This window comes from Chaetodon trifascialis, chromosome 21 (genome assembly GCF_039877785.1).
Source record: "Chaetodon trifascialis isolate fChaTrf1 chromosome 21, fChaTrf1.hap1, whole genome shotgun sequence".
NCBI lineage: Eukaryota > Metazoa > Chordata > Actinopteri > Chaetodontiformes > Chaetodontidae > Chaetodon > Chaetodon trifascialis.
Genome location: NC_092076.1, coordinates 8,027,756 through 8,042,264, shown reverse-complemented (window position 1 = coordinate 8,042,264; position 14,509 = coordinate 8,027,756). Strand labels below are relative to the sequence as shown.

General features: G+C 43.5%; 1 protein-coding gene across 7 annotated transcripts in view; it reads right to left on the bottom strand.

The window, feature by feature from the left end:
* The window catches only part of LOC139349493 (disks large homolog 5-like), a 30,885-nt gene extending 17,025 nt beyond the window's left edge, over positions 1-13,860 (bottom strand). For 2 of the 7 annotated variants that reach the window (XM_070990348.1, XM_070990351.1), the window contains exons 1-9: positions 13,160-13,573; positions 7,444-7,512; positions 6,592-6,760; positions 6,090-6,233; positions 3,878-4,061; positions 2,272-2,528; positions 1,711-2,023; positions 1,159-1,389; positions 999-1,037 (exon numbers count right to left, since the gene is read on the bottom strand). In XM_070990348.1, coding sequence (XP_070846449.1) covers positions 999-1,037; positions 1,159-1,389; positions 1,711-2,023; positions 2,272-2,528; positions 3,878-4,061; positions 6,090-6,233; positions 6,592-6,760; positions 7,444-7,512; positions 13,160-13,457 — 1,704 coding nt within the window. In that variant the 5' untranslated portion in view covers positions 13,458-13,573. Of the gene's footprint in view, positions 1-998; positions 1,038-1,158; positions 1,390-1,710; positions 2,024-2,271; positions 2,529-3,877; positions 4,062-6,089; positions 6,234-6,591; positions 6,761-7,443; positions 7,513-13,159 lie in introns of all 7 variants that reach the window. The other 5 variants (XM_070990353.1, XM_070990355.1, XM_070990350.1 and 2 more) reach the window with 4 other exon arrangements.
* Positions 13,861-14,509: the final 649 nt, after the last annotated feature.

The following is a 14,509-nucleotide window of genomic DNA, read 5'->3' as shown; positions in this document are numbered from 1 at the left end:
ATCGTGCTTTTCCCTCCAACAAATATTTGAGACACTTGAGGCTGCAGCTTTAGCTCAGCAAGTGTTCTGAAGCACACACACAGAAATTAAGTAAAATAAAATAAACAGCGGTTTGGCAACAAGTTTAACCTAGCCACACGTCATCAATTGTTACTGATGATGTGAACATTGTATTTGCGTCAAATACATGCAAACACACACTCCCGGAGGTTGGCTTTGTAAGATGAAGGGGGTACTTCTTCTTTTAACCTTGCAGTCATTGTCCACAGTAACTTTGCAGACAGTAAAATCTTGTTTTATGGTTTTAACAGCCGCTGCGCTGTGTTCAGGCATGTGTTAAACCTTCAAACCCACTGATGTGTTGTTTAAACTGGGCATCCAGGATCATTTTTGGTTTGGTTGCAATACATCCACACCATCGAAGCCCCATTTTAATGCAGTCTGAAGGCTAAATGAAGATCCTTTTACATGGCGAGTTCAGAACATTCTGCAGTTTTTGAGAAAAATAAGAAAGCAGTCAACTTAACTGACCTCAAGATGAATTTTTTCATCATGTTTAACCATACACATCTCCGACAAACTGCTGCAAACTACAAAGCATCTGCCTGTGCAGTCTTGTAAAGGTAGCTTGAGGCGTGACAGTCACAGATTGGATTAGGCAGTGTGGTTTGAAGTGGGTCAGATATAGGATATTAAGTGTATGTCTCTGGTGTATCTGCAGCACACGCTCTCTCTCCGTCTCTAAATAACCGTACAGCAGAGAGACTGCCAAGTGCAGTAAGAGCATTAATTAAGTCCATAGCTAAATTAATTCCATTAGACTTTACTGTGCCCTTGTTTGGCTTAATTATCCATTTCTGATGCAGTGCAGTTTTCTTCAGAGTCAGGGAGCCTTTTCTTCGTAATTGCTGGTAATTTCCTAATGCAGGACTCTCATCGCTTTCTTTGCAATTAATCTGACAATCACATTGAAACAGTGTGTGACGGGTGATGCTCACGTTTCTCAACAGATTCAATGTGTGGGAACCTGCCAGCTGCTGGGAAAAAAAAAACAAAAACATTTATTACTACTATATGAGATGGGATGAAGGGATTATTGTCAGAGGAATAAGTCAATCCCTGCACTTGTAATGATAAATCTCCCGTCTGTCTGGCTACCTGTCTAGCCTGGTAATACTCTCGCAGCAGCTGGTCCCTCTGGATAATGGCCTCCGTCCTCTCCTTGCGGGCCACGTCCCTCTCCTCGCGCACCGTCTCGATGTCCTTGCAGGCCTGGCTCAGCTCCTTCTGGGCCTCGGCCTTGTCCTTCACCTCGTGGCAGTATTTCTCCAGCAGCTCGTTCTTTTCGCAGATGGCCCGGTCCCTGTCCACCAGTGCTGAGGCCAGCTCCTTCATATCACAAGTGGATAATAGAGATCAACAATGAGAGAAATGCTCATAACTGTCTGAATCTTCTGTCTCACTCTGATACATGAAGAGTGTTTATTTTTAATTTTGTACCGACGTCTTTGGTCTGTTTCTTGTGCAGCTGTGACACTGCCTGGGGATCAATAAAATCTCATAGAATAAAACCACAAACTTCTTACAAGTCTTTCACATTCATGATCTTAAAATTAACCTGTTTTAAAGATGCATTTCTACAAATCCACAATCCAAACAGGACTATCTGTTCTCCCAGTCCTTAACGTTTAAACCAAACTTAACTCTTACCTGTCGGAGAGCCTCCAGCTCCTCGTTAGCCACCCGTCTCTCTGAAGAGGTGTTCTTCAGCTTCGCCTCTGCCATTTCCAGCCCGGTCTGAAGCCGGTCCACCTCTTTTATCACCTGGTCCCGCTCACTCATGATCAGGCGGTACTCGTTGATCACCGAGTCCCGCTCCTCCTTGTACTTCTCACAGTCTTTGGCGGCCTTGAGCTGCTGCGTCTTGAGCCGCGTCACCTCGGACTGCAGCCGCTCCATCTCTCGCTGCAGCTCCTTGTTCTGGGCTGCGGCCTTGGACAGTTCTTGCTGCGTGTTGTCGAACCTGCAAAGTGACCATGCTCACAATTAAAGCATCATAAAGGAAACGTGAAAGCATCTGCCCATCTGCAAAGCTTCACCTGCCTTGGATAAAGAATGTTTCAGCACTCTGCACATTTGACCTTGGCATTAAACTCAAGCACTGAGTTTGTAGCAAAGTTTGCAGCCACTGCTGTTAATCATTACATGTTTTACAGCTGCTGAGTTTGTGCTGGGAGCTTTTTAGTGCCGCTGGTTTCGTGTGTGCGTCACCTTCTTATAGATGAGGAGTACTGCTGCTGATAGTGGATGGCGGCGTCTCTCTGCTTCAGCAGCATGTCCAGCTGTTTCTGCAGCCGGTGGTTCTCCTCCTCAGCCTGGTCCAGACGACTCAGGTCTGCGTTGTGACCGGCCGTCTTCTCGTTGTAGCGCTTCCTCAGGGCCTCGTAGTCGCTCTTCATGGCCTCCAACTTGTCCACTGCTGTGTCATACAGCTTGTTGAGGACATCAGAGGACCCCTCTCTCATCACCTGTAAATGACATCATTCAGGTGCCTCGCTGGATTGGAGGAGTACAATGGGACTGCCAGTTTCATCTATTCATGGAGCATTTAAAGGACAATAGGGATGCTGACAAACAATGTAATGAACTGAGTGTCTCACTACAATTACACAAAGATAAGATTTTATTTAATTCCACTTACATCTACAATTCAGGTGAACTTTAATGTAAATAATGAAGTTTTAAATTTAAGTTAGAAAAATAACTTTATCACTGATGCAGTTAGTTTGTGGCGTGAACATAAACTGAACAGGATTGTGTGACAGTAACAGATATGTTAGTAAAGTTTCATGAACTTAACTACGATTACATTTACTCAGTTCATGTGTTGATCATGAGAACTGTCACAATGATCTCAGTTCAGTTTTAGAGATCTTTGTTGTGTGTCATGAAGTCCTAACTCTCACAATGTTTCCTGTCTGCCTCTATACTGACCGGCTAACAGCTAAAAATACCAAAAACATAAACAAAAAAAAATCCAAGAAATAGGAAACGATTTATATGATTATGCAAGATAATTTAGTCAACATGGTCATACATGTGCATCAGCACAAGTGCAGGACTTTGCCTCATACAGGAAGTGAAAGTGATTGTACCTCCTTCCTCTGTCCTACTCCAGACCAGGTAAGTAGGCCATCAACCTTAATCCTACGTATGCACACATATCCTTCCAGATATAGATTGTTCTTTTACTAGCACACTGCTAAAGTACACAAGCGGAAAAACACTAGAGGACAAATCAAGATATGTTTCTCAAAAGACAAAGTCCAGTATGTAGTTTATCACTGGCATCTAACAACTACACAACAAAGGTCGACTGTGGACCGACCTCACTGAGCTAATTTGCATCCCAATCTGACTGAAGCTGAACATCAGTTTACATAATGATGACATGAGCTCTGAGCTCAATGAGGCATGTATCTTTGCTATCAAAGAGCAATGCAAGACAACCCCCACTGTTATGTAAGCTACTGCAAACATTTAATGATCTGACCTTCTGACTGAATGTCAGACGGATGAACAGTAAAAGACGCAGGTTAAGTCATTTGTCTCATTTGAAAGAACGCTTTGATCGATGGAGACATGGGAGGACGAGCTCGTCTGACCCCATTCCTCTGAGTGACGTCTTGGAAGCAATGGTCAGCGAGCGAGAACTACGTCGATTTCTGTCTCAAATGTCAAGACCCAAATGATTAAATCTCAAAGGCAGTCTGAGATGGGAATGAGTGCATGAGTGCTACTTTGTGTGTGGACAGTTTGCACCTGTATGTTGCTGCGTAAGCATACATTTAGACAGGATTGCCAGTTCCACCTGTACCTGCTGGTGCAGCATCCTCATGTCGGCCAGCTCTCTCTGGTCGTCGTCGTGCAGCCTCCTCAGCTCCTCGCAGGCCTGCTTCACGTGGTTGTGCTCCCTGACCAGCTGGATGTTGTCCTGCCTCACCACCTCCAGCTCGTCTTTCAGCTGGGCGTGCTCGCTCGCCAGACGGCTGTGCAGCGTGCTGAGGAGACACCACAGAAAGTACCATCAGACCGTGGGCGCTGCCAGCCATGTTTAAAATCAGCATCACAGCGCTTGAAGCCAAGAAAAAGTATGACTATTCCCTTTGAGTCACGGACCAACAAATACTCGACTAATGATTATTTAGCATATAATACGATGATTTAGATGCACTGTTTACTTCACAGAAAACATTTTACAACTGATTCCAAAAAAGTTGGGACGCTGTGCAAAACATAAATAAAACCAGAATGTGAGTGCTTTTGACATATACTCAAACAATACATTTAATTCAATGACCTCATTAATTTCATAGATTTTTGTAAATACATGCTTATTCTGACTTTGACGCTCCAGAAACACCTGTTTGGATCATTCTACAGGTAAACAGGTTCATTGGTAACAGATGATAGTGTCATGATTGGGTATGAAAGGGGCATCCTGGAAAGGCATGTTACTACATGAGCTCAGGAACACTTTGTAAAACTGTCGGCAAACGCATTTCATTTGTGAATGACTGCATTCGCACAGTGTCCCAACTTTTTTGGAATCAGGGTTGTACAAGAAAAATGTCCATCACGAGTTCCGAGAACACGAGGTGAAGTTTTCATTTTGCAGACTGTCCAAAACCCAAAAGACATTTAAATCACAGCGACACAAAACAGTGAAAAGCAGCAAATCCCCTCATTAGAGAAGCTGGAAACAGAGGCTGTCTGGCATTTTGCTTGATAAACTACTTAAATGATTAACTGATTATGAAAATTGCTGTTGATTACTGTAATTTCCTTTCAATCAACTCATCATTTTAGCACTTCTCGGAAACAACACTCCACAATTTCTACAAATTAATGGACAGGATTTTACTCTCCTCGGGTTCTGAGCATAATATGGCTTATTTTTAGATGTGCCCGGCTCAAACCAAAGCTTGTTTTTGGTAACCTTACATAACAATCAAACTAAATAAATTAAAAATCAGACACAGGCTACAACTGTAGACAGGTTCAAGCTCACTCTCTAAAGGAACTTTCTCATTGACTCTGATATGCAGTAATTTACAGCGGAGTTAAAAAAAAAAATCATACAGTAATATTTTGAATATTGTCTAAAAACCCTTCTTTTCAGGTCTTTATGCCACTTCAGAGATGCTAATTAGTTTTATGCTGATATTAACAGATAAAAAAGCCTCTTATGTCATACTGCTTAACTGGACACGGCACAGACATGAATACAATGAGGATCAATAAAATCCTTCATGATTACTGAGTCCTAATGCTAGCCTATGTGTTAAGTGACTTATTGATCTCAGTACAATGTGTTTTCACATTCAGAGAGGTTGGTGTTTAGTTAAAATGGATAAGTGCAGAGGCAGACAGGACAGTAATAAATAAAGACTCTCTCTGATGTGCAAACAGGGTTCAGAAGGAGAGGCTTAAACGTGGCAATAATCCTTCATCCGCCTGTTTGCATTGGGGACAGATGTTAGTTCCCTACACTTTGGAGACAGTATGGCCTCACACAAATGGACCACCGCCCCCCCCGCCTTCATGTCAACTCGGCACAGCTTATTTCACGGGACAACAAATGCTCTGTTGGTAGCATTATCCTCATGGCACAGATGCCGTGCCATGCACACAGGATTCAGATGATGATGATTACAGGGCCACGCTTTGGCATGAACTCTTTAAGGGCATTACTTATAGAGGAGTAATTCAGTCTCTCAACCTTTGGTCTGAAAAGACGACTCAGGGTTTATGCTGCTAAGACAATAAAAACTTTGCAAAGAAAAACATGAAATTAAATTGACGGGTGTTTCACGGGTTTAACTCATCAGCTTTTGGACTGATATACAGGCTTCATCCCTATTACTTTCACAGAAATAAAATCTGTTCTATGCAATCTGCTGTGAGTGTGTCAGAGAGGGAGCTGAGTACCAGCTACTACCCTGCAGGCGGAGCGCAAATAAATACAGCACAAATGCGGCGGCTGTTAAAAAATTTACAAAGGCCCTGTAGTAGGCTCTTCCACTCACTGGTAGAAGTCTGCTTTCTTCACAGCCTCCTCGCACCTCTTCAGGGTGGTGCTGTGCTGGTTCTGCAGGGACTGCAGGTCTGCCATCGCCTTCATGCACTGCAGCTTCAGACGCTCGTAGTCATGACCTGCTTTCGAGTTTGGTCTATTACACAGAGAGGGAAGAAGGCAGAAAAAACTGAGTTTTTAAGATGCCACATGGGAGGATGAGAGAAGTCAGAGCGAGATAAACATCACAAACTTTGTGCTTACGGGAACACGAGGGAAGAGGGGCATCATAAAAATTGCATGCTTACCCCTTGTTTTACAGACTTGAGCATATTTTAAAACAATTTTGCGTCACGTATGACCTCAACTCGGTTGTTTTCTCTGTTGCTTTCAAAGGCTGAACAAGGCAAAATGCCTCTATTCACAGCGTGCAAGTGCACACGGGATCACTGCCCTTTTCTGCAAATGTTTGTTTTGGAAAACAGGCACTTAGGGGCACGAGACCAGCACAGTACCTGCAGTCATCGAAGGTGGTTCCAGGCGAAGAGAGGGCCAGGCGTTTACGGAGGTCGTCCCTCTCGCGGGTCACGTGTCGGAGCTGGAACAGAACCGTCTCCATCTTCTCGCTCACCTGGTGGCTGTCCATTTGGGCGGGCGGAGGGGAGGAGGCTTGACCGGGCGTACCTGCGTGAGTCAGCATGTCACTGGTGGCATGTGTCCTTCACAAGGCTCAAATGATGGGCGCCATCAACGTCTTTAAAAGCTTGATTTCTCTAAAATCTTAAAAAGTATAACTGACATGTGCTTCCATAAAACTGGAGACTAAAAAGTCTTTTTACAACTTTTTACTGAAAACTTGTATTTGTTGCAGCTCCTGGACCAAAAATCTACACATTCATTTACAGTACATAAGAAGAAGACACCTTTTTAATCATTGCTCACATTTGTGCTGCCAAAATCGGGTTGATATTCTACTTCTTTAGTCATCGGCCTCGCTGTCGTACTCATTAACCACAGTTTTTGTGAATATGTCACACAGGAATCCCCCGCTGATGCAAATCAAAGTTGTGTTTCCCGTTCAGTGGCATGAACCGGTCAAATCCTAGGACTAAATGAACCAGGTCTGTGTGTGTGTGTGTGTTTGGGGGTAGAGGGTTTCTAAATCCTTCTCACATCTGTGTAATCACTTGCATGTGCTCAGAGTCTAAACAAGCAGCAACCAATGACTGACTCTTAGTTGATGCATATTATCTTTTGAGTGTGTGCTAAGGTTGGTTCTTTGCACATAGAAGATAACATTTTGGATTTTTTTGATATATATATTTGTACACCTGTCACCTGAACACCACCGTGAGCGCCACACTCACCTAAGCTGCTGAGAGAGCTGCTGCTTTCTGAGTCCGACGGCATGGTGGACAAGATGCTGTAAGTGGACCCTGCCAGGCGAACAAAACATTAAAGTCAGTTGTGAGTGTACTCGACCATGTCTGCATTACAGTAAGATGATTATCTGCGGCATTGTATGCGACATCAAGGCTCCGTGGCTTAGGTTACATTCAGGGGCCTTTGCTGAAAAAAGGGGCCAGCTGGAGACATAATAAGGTGGGACTTTCCCCAACTTGCGATGACGGGCCTGTGGGCTGACAGCAGAGTGTGGCTAATTATCAGTTGGGCAGGGAGCTTGAATACTGACTAGCCAGGGCCCCAAAGAGGCTGCAGCCTCAGAGCTTCTCCTTTTATCTCCTCTGACAACATCACACAGTCCCCCCCCCGCCCCCCGTGAAAGCCCCTTCTTTTATAGCCTACAGTGATTCATAATTAACTGTACAGAGAGGAAGCCTCAGTGCAACACTAAGTATTATGGAGAGGATTGTGTTACTTGAAAAAGCAAAGTTAAAGTAACTTTTGAAAAGAAGCTGAAGGAACAATCGTTTTCATCACTGGTGGGACTATTGATCATTTTCAGGATTCGTCTGTTAAAGCCACATTGTGCCGAAGTTTAACATGTTTATGGCATCTTTCATATCATGATGGCATATGCTATTGGGTACCAAAGCCAGAACTAGATCTAGAATGCATGTTCTTGCAGATATATGGATGTCATTTAGAAACAGTGTAGGGCTGCAAGTAATGATTATTTTCATTAGCACTTGGCAGGATTACTTCTTTTTTCAATTAACTGGTTAATCATTATGTCTAGAAAATGACTGAACAAAGTGAGAAATGGCTACCATAATTACCTTAACTCAAAGGTAATGATATTAGACAGGGTTAGTTAGATTTCTACCACTTTAGATAAAGAAAAGCAGCCAACACAAAACATGGAAAAGCTGGAACAAGCAAGTGTTTGGTGTTTTAATAGCTGCCCATTAATCGTTTCATGGTGGCACTGACAGGTTTATTCTTCAGCTCCAATATGGTCACAGTTCTTTACAAAAGGCTTTTAAAGACTGATGTATCATTATCTGATTTACATCTGTGTCAAATATCGATATCGGTCCTTACGTATCTTGAATCGACTGACCTATAGCTTCAAATTTACATGCGCATATGAGAATAAAAACAGAAAACACTAAAGCTCAAGGTGAAGTCATTTTTATTCTATAAACAGAGAAACTTGGATTGACAAACAATCCACAGATTGCCAAAACTGTTGTTTAATAATGTTTTGTCGGCTGAGGTGCAGCGGCACTGCTCCCTCTCTGCATCAGACGTGACTCAAACAAGCACCTCCACACATTTCCTCCTTTAAGTGTGTCAGGAAAGAAAAAAGAAAAAGGCATTTTAATGGTGCTTAAAACATTTCGCAGACTGCACAAGTCTCGATCAAACAGCCAGCAGTGCACATTTGCTGAGATCTAACTCGGCCGTGGGATGAGCGGCTTAGGGTTCGGTTAAATCAGCAACTTCCACCCCTGATGTAAAGTCTAGCTCTCGGCTCGGAGCGGGAGCATGACAAACGGTTCTATTTACCCACGTCTCAGTACTCTAAATCAATCCCTGGCTGGCTGAGTTCCCACTAGCTAAAGGAGACTATGAGTTTGATTAAGACTGGAAGGAGCCCAGCTAACATGGCTCACCCCTCTTTTTCCCAGCAAAGGACTGAAAGAGAGGAAAAAAAAAAAAAGACTGATGTGCCTCAGGAACCGTGGCATCCCATGGATCAAGCTCTCTTTGTTCTCGCTCTAGCTTAAGTTTCCCATGACTCTGTTTGAGCAGAGAGTCTCTCAATGGGCAAGGTTCCCTGTGTCATAGCACACTCACTTTTCTGCTCCGTGGAAGTCATGTGACCCGGACCTCGCTGCGGGTCTGACCCTCACCGCTCAAGTGTCTCATTTGGGTTGATCTCTTTTTTTTTTTAAGTCACGACAACCGAATCTTTAAAAGGCTCATGTTCCTCCTCAGATCTGATTGTCCTACAATGAGTTAAATATGATCTGGAGGTAAAAGCGACTTCTTATCCTGCGCGAGTCCATAAGGTCACGTTGTCTTATTCACTGATGCAACAGGTCCAGGAAGTGGACACGGAGGAAGTCATAAAATAAAACATTGATCGGGCAAGATAATTCAACAGACAAAGGCGAAATCTATCACCATCTTTGCACATTCAAGCAAAGATAGTGTTGAAATTGTGATGTCATGGGCAGAGAAATTATTTACTGTAATGATAAAACCAGACTGTTTCACAGCAGACATTAAAGCACAGTTGCCATTAATAACATTAACATCTTATTCAACACAAAGACACTAGTCAGCATGATGCAGTTTGCAGCACAGAATTCAGCCATCATTAATTTTGTTATTTACACTCGTGCTTTTCCTGCTGTAACTGAAAAAAGGCCCATTAGACAGCATGAGCGTGGCAGTTTATCAGATTTCATGCAGCTCCCTCTGCAGCCGCTAAAAGCTGCGGCGTAAAGTCGCACATGAACAAATTTGTATCCGGTGGCAAAGCAAATGTTCACTTAGCGTGGAGTTGATATAAATTTCACTTCGGCTGGTGATGGTCATACGCCTGCTACATGTCACCACACCCTCATACAACTTTATTTCCCCCACATGCCGTTGTACTCCAACAGGACCAATCATTTCAGCTCCTCTTTAACGATTACTGGGTGGATTGCAGTGAACTTTGGTGAGGACACTCGTGCTTCGTGGCGCCCAAAATGAAATCAGGTTCAGAGTGAAACGTCTCAGCAATGACCAGGCAGTTTGGTGCAGACATTAACTGCCTTTGTGAACTTACTGTAAGTGATCCTCGGGTCGCTAGCCTGGCTCCTGTTTTATTGTGTAAAGAAATAAGATGCACAATATAAAGCCTAATGAGGCTCCATCATGGGTATGAAACAGCTGGAAAAAGGTTTTGAATGTGCAACGAAATGCTAACTAGTGTCTGTCTAAACACCTAAAGTCTGCTGGAAGAACGGAGGACACTTATTTCCCTCTTAAATGGACAGAAGATCAGGAAATCCACAGAAAACATACGACTGAACATACAGCCTTTTGTTGCAGTTGCACAGCGCAGCCAATTGAACACGTCAGCCGCGACACACACCCATATGAGATGCTGCCGTCACCTTATTGTTCTTCAGAAAAGGTGAAAACAATCTGCTAACAAAAGGTCTCTGCTGTCAAGCCCTGAAGCTACGGTTATATAAAACTACAGAATTTCTTGTTTTTATCAAAAAAAGAAGCAAACAAACAAGCCTTCGGGGACACGCACCTTTTAAACTACCGTACAGGCATGCATCACATTCACATCACAGCGAAAGTCTTGCAGCTCTTTGATTTCAATCTGCTACATTTTTGCACCTCTGTTGTTGACGTTCGGCTGCCTGCTGGGGTTAACTAACGAGGCGCTCCCTCGTTAACCTTGTTTTGATTCCAAAGATGATCCACCTCTGTCACCCCCTGAGGCGGTGGGTGACTGGGGAGCAGCTCAATCAGGCTGCTGACGGCGTGTATTATCAAAACACATAGGCTGTGACAAGCTACTGCTTTGGCTGGGGAAAGGCCCGTCGCCTGGCTGTGCAGTGGAGGAACCTGTCTGCCCAGTAGCAAAAAGCAGCTCAACCCATTTGTGTCCTGTGTGACTTCCAGCAGGGAGCTGCAGACGACGAAGACCAGCCCAGAACACGTTCGTGCACAAACCTCCTCGGCAGCAGGAAGCCTATCAATGCTCAGAGATAGACTCGGTGCACGTTTGTGAAATGCGGCGCAAAAATGAAAAGGCTTAGGAAAATGGACTCACTCTGCGGCTTCAGTTCTCTCATAAATAATGAGGGCAGAATAAAATGCATAATTAACACCTCACCATTCAGCTCACTGAGTATGAAGCGATAGCTGAGAGTGAACAACGTAACCAGCAACGCCAATGCTGCTTCTGAAATGCGAAGGTGCAGCACAGGTGCTGAGTAAGGACCATGTGCCACCGCTGCTGCTCAATATTATGCATGTACTGCAAGCTACACACAAAAGAGGGATTTACGTCTCAAAGTGACATGATTTTTTTATAAATCATTGCCAGGTTGACTTATGATGATACATTTATTAGCATCATAAAGACATTATTCCTGTGGGATTTTGCCATGAGGGAGGAAAAACTAATTTAGAGGGGAAAGTGGTGTGTTTTTGTGAGGAAAACGGGACAAAATGACTCATATTACACTGAATGTTCTGCAGAACGTGTTAAGAAATAAAGTCACTGATGAGGGTGAAATAATACGTCATGAAGGTGGAACATTAAACCTAAAGGCAACGTGCAACAAAGCCATTTCTCAGTAAAGTGACGGTACACAGTTTAAACTCTGTTGATTGTTGATTTCTGTTGATGCTAAACTGCTTAAGGGAGGTCATTCTGAACACATTTTACTACAAAAAAAACCCAAAATTGATTAGTTGGACAACACAAAACTAAAAATACTTTGGATTAAATGACACACATTTGCTGATTTCTCGCTTTTCTCTGCTTTGTCGTGAACTGAATGTTTCAGGATTTTTCATCTGTCCTTCGGACAAAACAAGACATGAGAGGTGAAACGATTAATCAGTTAATCAATCAATGGAAAATAAAGCAGCTACTAATTTGTTTATATATTTATTGTCAAAGCATTTCCAGCTTCTCAACTGTAAGGGTTTGCTGCATTTCTGTTTCCTTGGTAAATATCTGAGTTTTGAAGTGTTGGTCGGACAAAAGAAGCATTTTGAAAAAGCCGCTTTGGACAGTTTGATATTTTGATGAACAAATACATCAGCAGAAAACAATCAGCAGACTAATCAATAATGAAAACGATCATTGGTCGCAGCCCTGCAAACCATTTGATGGATATATCACAACCCAAACTGCCATTCAATTAAAAAAAAAAGGCTCATTTACAGATTAATAATGAGAACAAACGTTAGCTGCAGCTGCACCGGGACACAGACGAAGCTGACATCTTCTTCCTGCTCCTGCACATCCCTGCACTGTGTGCATGAGCCCACATTTCATTCTTCACTCGTTCATTTAACTTCTACAGTGGGTTATTGATTCTCACACTCACACTCTCTCACACACACTCACACACACACACACACACACACACACACACACACACACACACACACACACACACACACACACACACACACACACACACAGGGGCAGCCCTGCTGTCACTACATTGATTGTTGGAGCCTTTTGGGTCCATTAAAAGCTTTCACAAAGGGCTAGCAGGCTGTGCTTTTAGTGACATGGCAAAGGAAACAAGCACAGTAGTGTGAGTGTAAATAAGCATCAGGTCACATGATTGTGTAGCCCCCCCCCCCCCCCCCCCCCTCTCTCTGTGTTTATTCTTGCCCAAAGGAAAAGTCATGCCGTTCATCAAACTGTCATATGGTCAATACCCCAAATGTTGGACAGATCATGCTCAGAGCAGGATCGAAAACAGGTTGGATTAAAAGCAAACTACACAACTCTAGTGCTCTCAAACATCACTATCATAAAGCCACAGAAGCTTCCACACTCATCTACTTTTACACACGATCTTTCCCTCGTTGTTATGAGCAGATACCGATGGAGGAATCAACCCAGCGGTTTCTTACCAGTTGTATGGTCCACCGGTCCGATGCCATTGAGCAGCACGGCGTGCAGGTGAGGGTGCGTCTTCTCCAGGGCTGTGCAAAACTCCGCGAAATGGTCTCTGTCCTTACCGAGCAGTATCTTCAGGAGGAGGTCCACTTTCTCCGAGCTGGAGGAGCAGTTGTGTCCCAGCTCGTAGCGTTCCGCCTGGCTGAGGGTCCCGCAGTGAGCCAAAACATCCACAACTCGGTCCGCGTCTGTTATCGACTCCACCAAGTTCTGGTAACATTTCTCCAACAACTCTTTATGCTTGGGCTCCATCTCCGCGAAAAGCAAAGCCTTCTTAGTCTCTCTGCGCGGTCGACTTCACTTCGGACTACTGCGGCGACTCCCCGAAACTCTCCCGCTCGGCCCAGTCGGGACGGTTTTCAACCCGAACTGAAGGATACACAAGAAGTAGCCATATTTGTTGCCCAAGGCTGTTGACTGCGCGAAGATGACAACACATTTTCCCAACCACCGCTTCGTCCTTCCCGAAAAAAAAAGAAAAAGAAAAACGTGTCTGCCGCTTTAAGCTCCGCTCCTTTACGTTACGGAGACGCTGTGGTCCAGAAACCGAGTTGTTTCGACATGTTGAAAAGTGTAAAAACTCTTCAAAGAGCCCTCTCTGTCAGACTGCGAACTCCGCCATGTCTCACCGCGCGAGCAGCTGTAGCTCTGTGCCAATCATATTTCCGTGCAATGGACATTTAAGGTAAACGTGGGCGGGGCTTAGTTTGTAGACGCACCTGGCTCCCCGCCGCTCAGTCCCATTAAGAAAAATATCACGAGATATAAAAGTTACAGAGCAGTCTTGTGGGACGTTGTGGAGGGTTTGTGGTGTTCAGTCAACAATCTTTTACAAGTAAAAATATTATTCGCTAAATTCACCTAAAATATCACAAGTACTGCAGATGTAGTAAAATGGCTCCTGGGTGGAAAGTAACGTAAGAGCTTAAGTACAATTTTCACCTTTATTTGACTATTTCCATTTGACTTTATACTTCTCTACACTCTGGAGGTAAATGTTGTACTTTTTATTGCACTACATTTATTTTTAGTTGCTTTGCAGATAATAAGATAAGATAAGATAATACTTTTTTAATCCCTCACAGGGGAAATTTGGGGGTTACAGGCAGCAGCAGTAGTATCAGAAGTATAAAAAGACATAGAAAGGAATCAAATATAAAATAGGAAAAAAAACAATATTTGTTTAATAATAAAAAATCATCAATTATTATGTATTATTGTGGATAAAGATGAGGCTTTATTGATCCCTTGGTGAAATTCAAAAGTACATACAGCGGCAGCATTGTAGTAGTGTGCATAGTAAT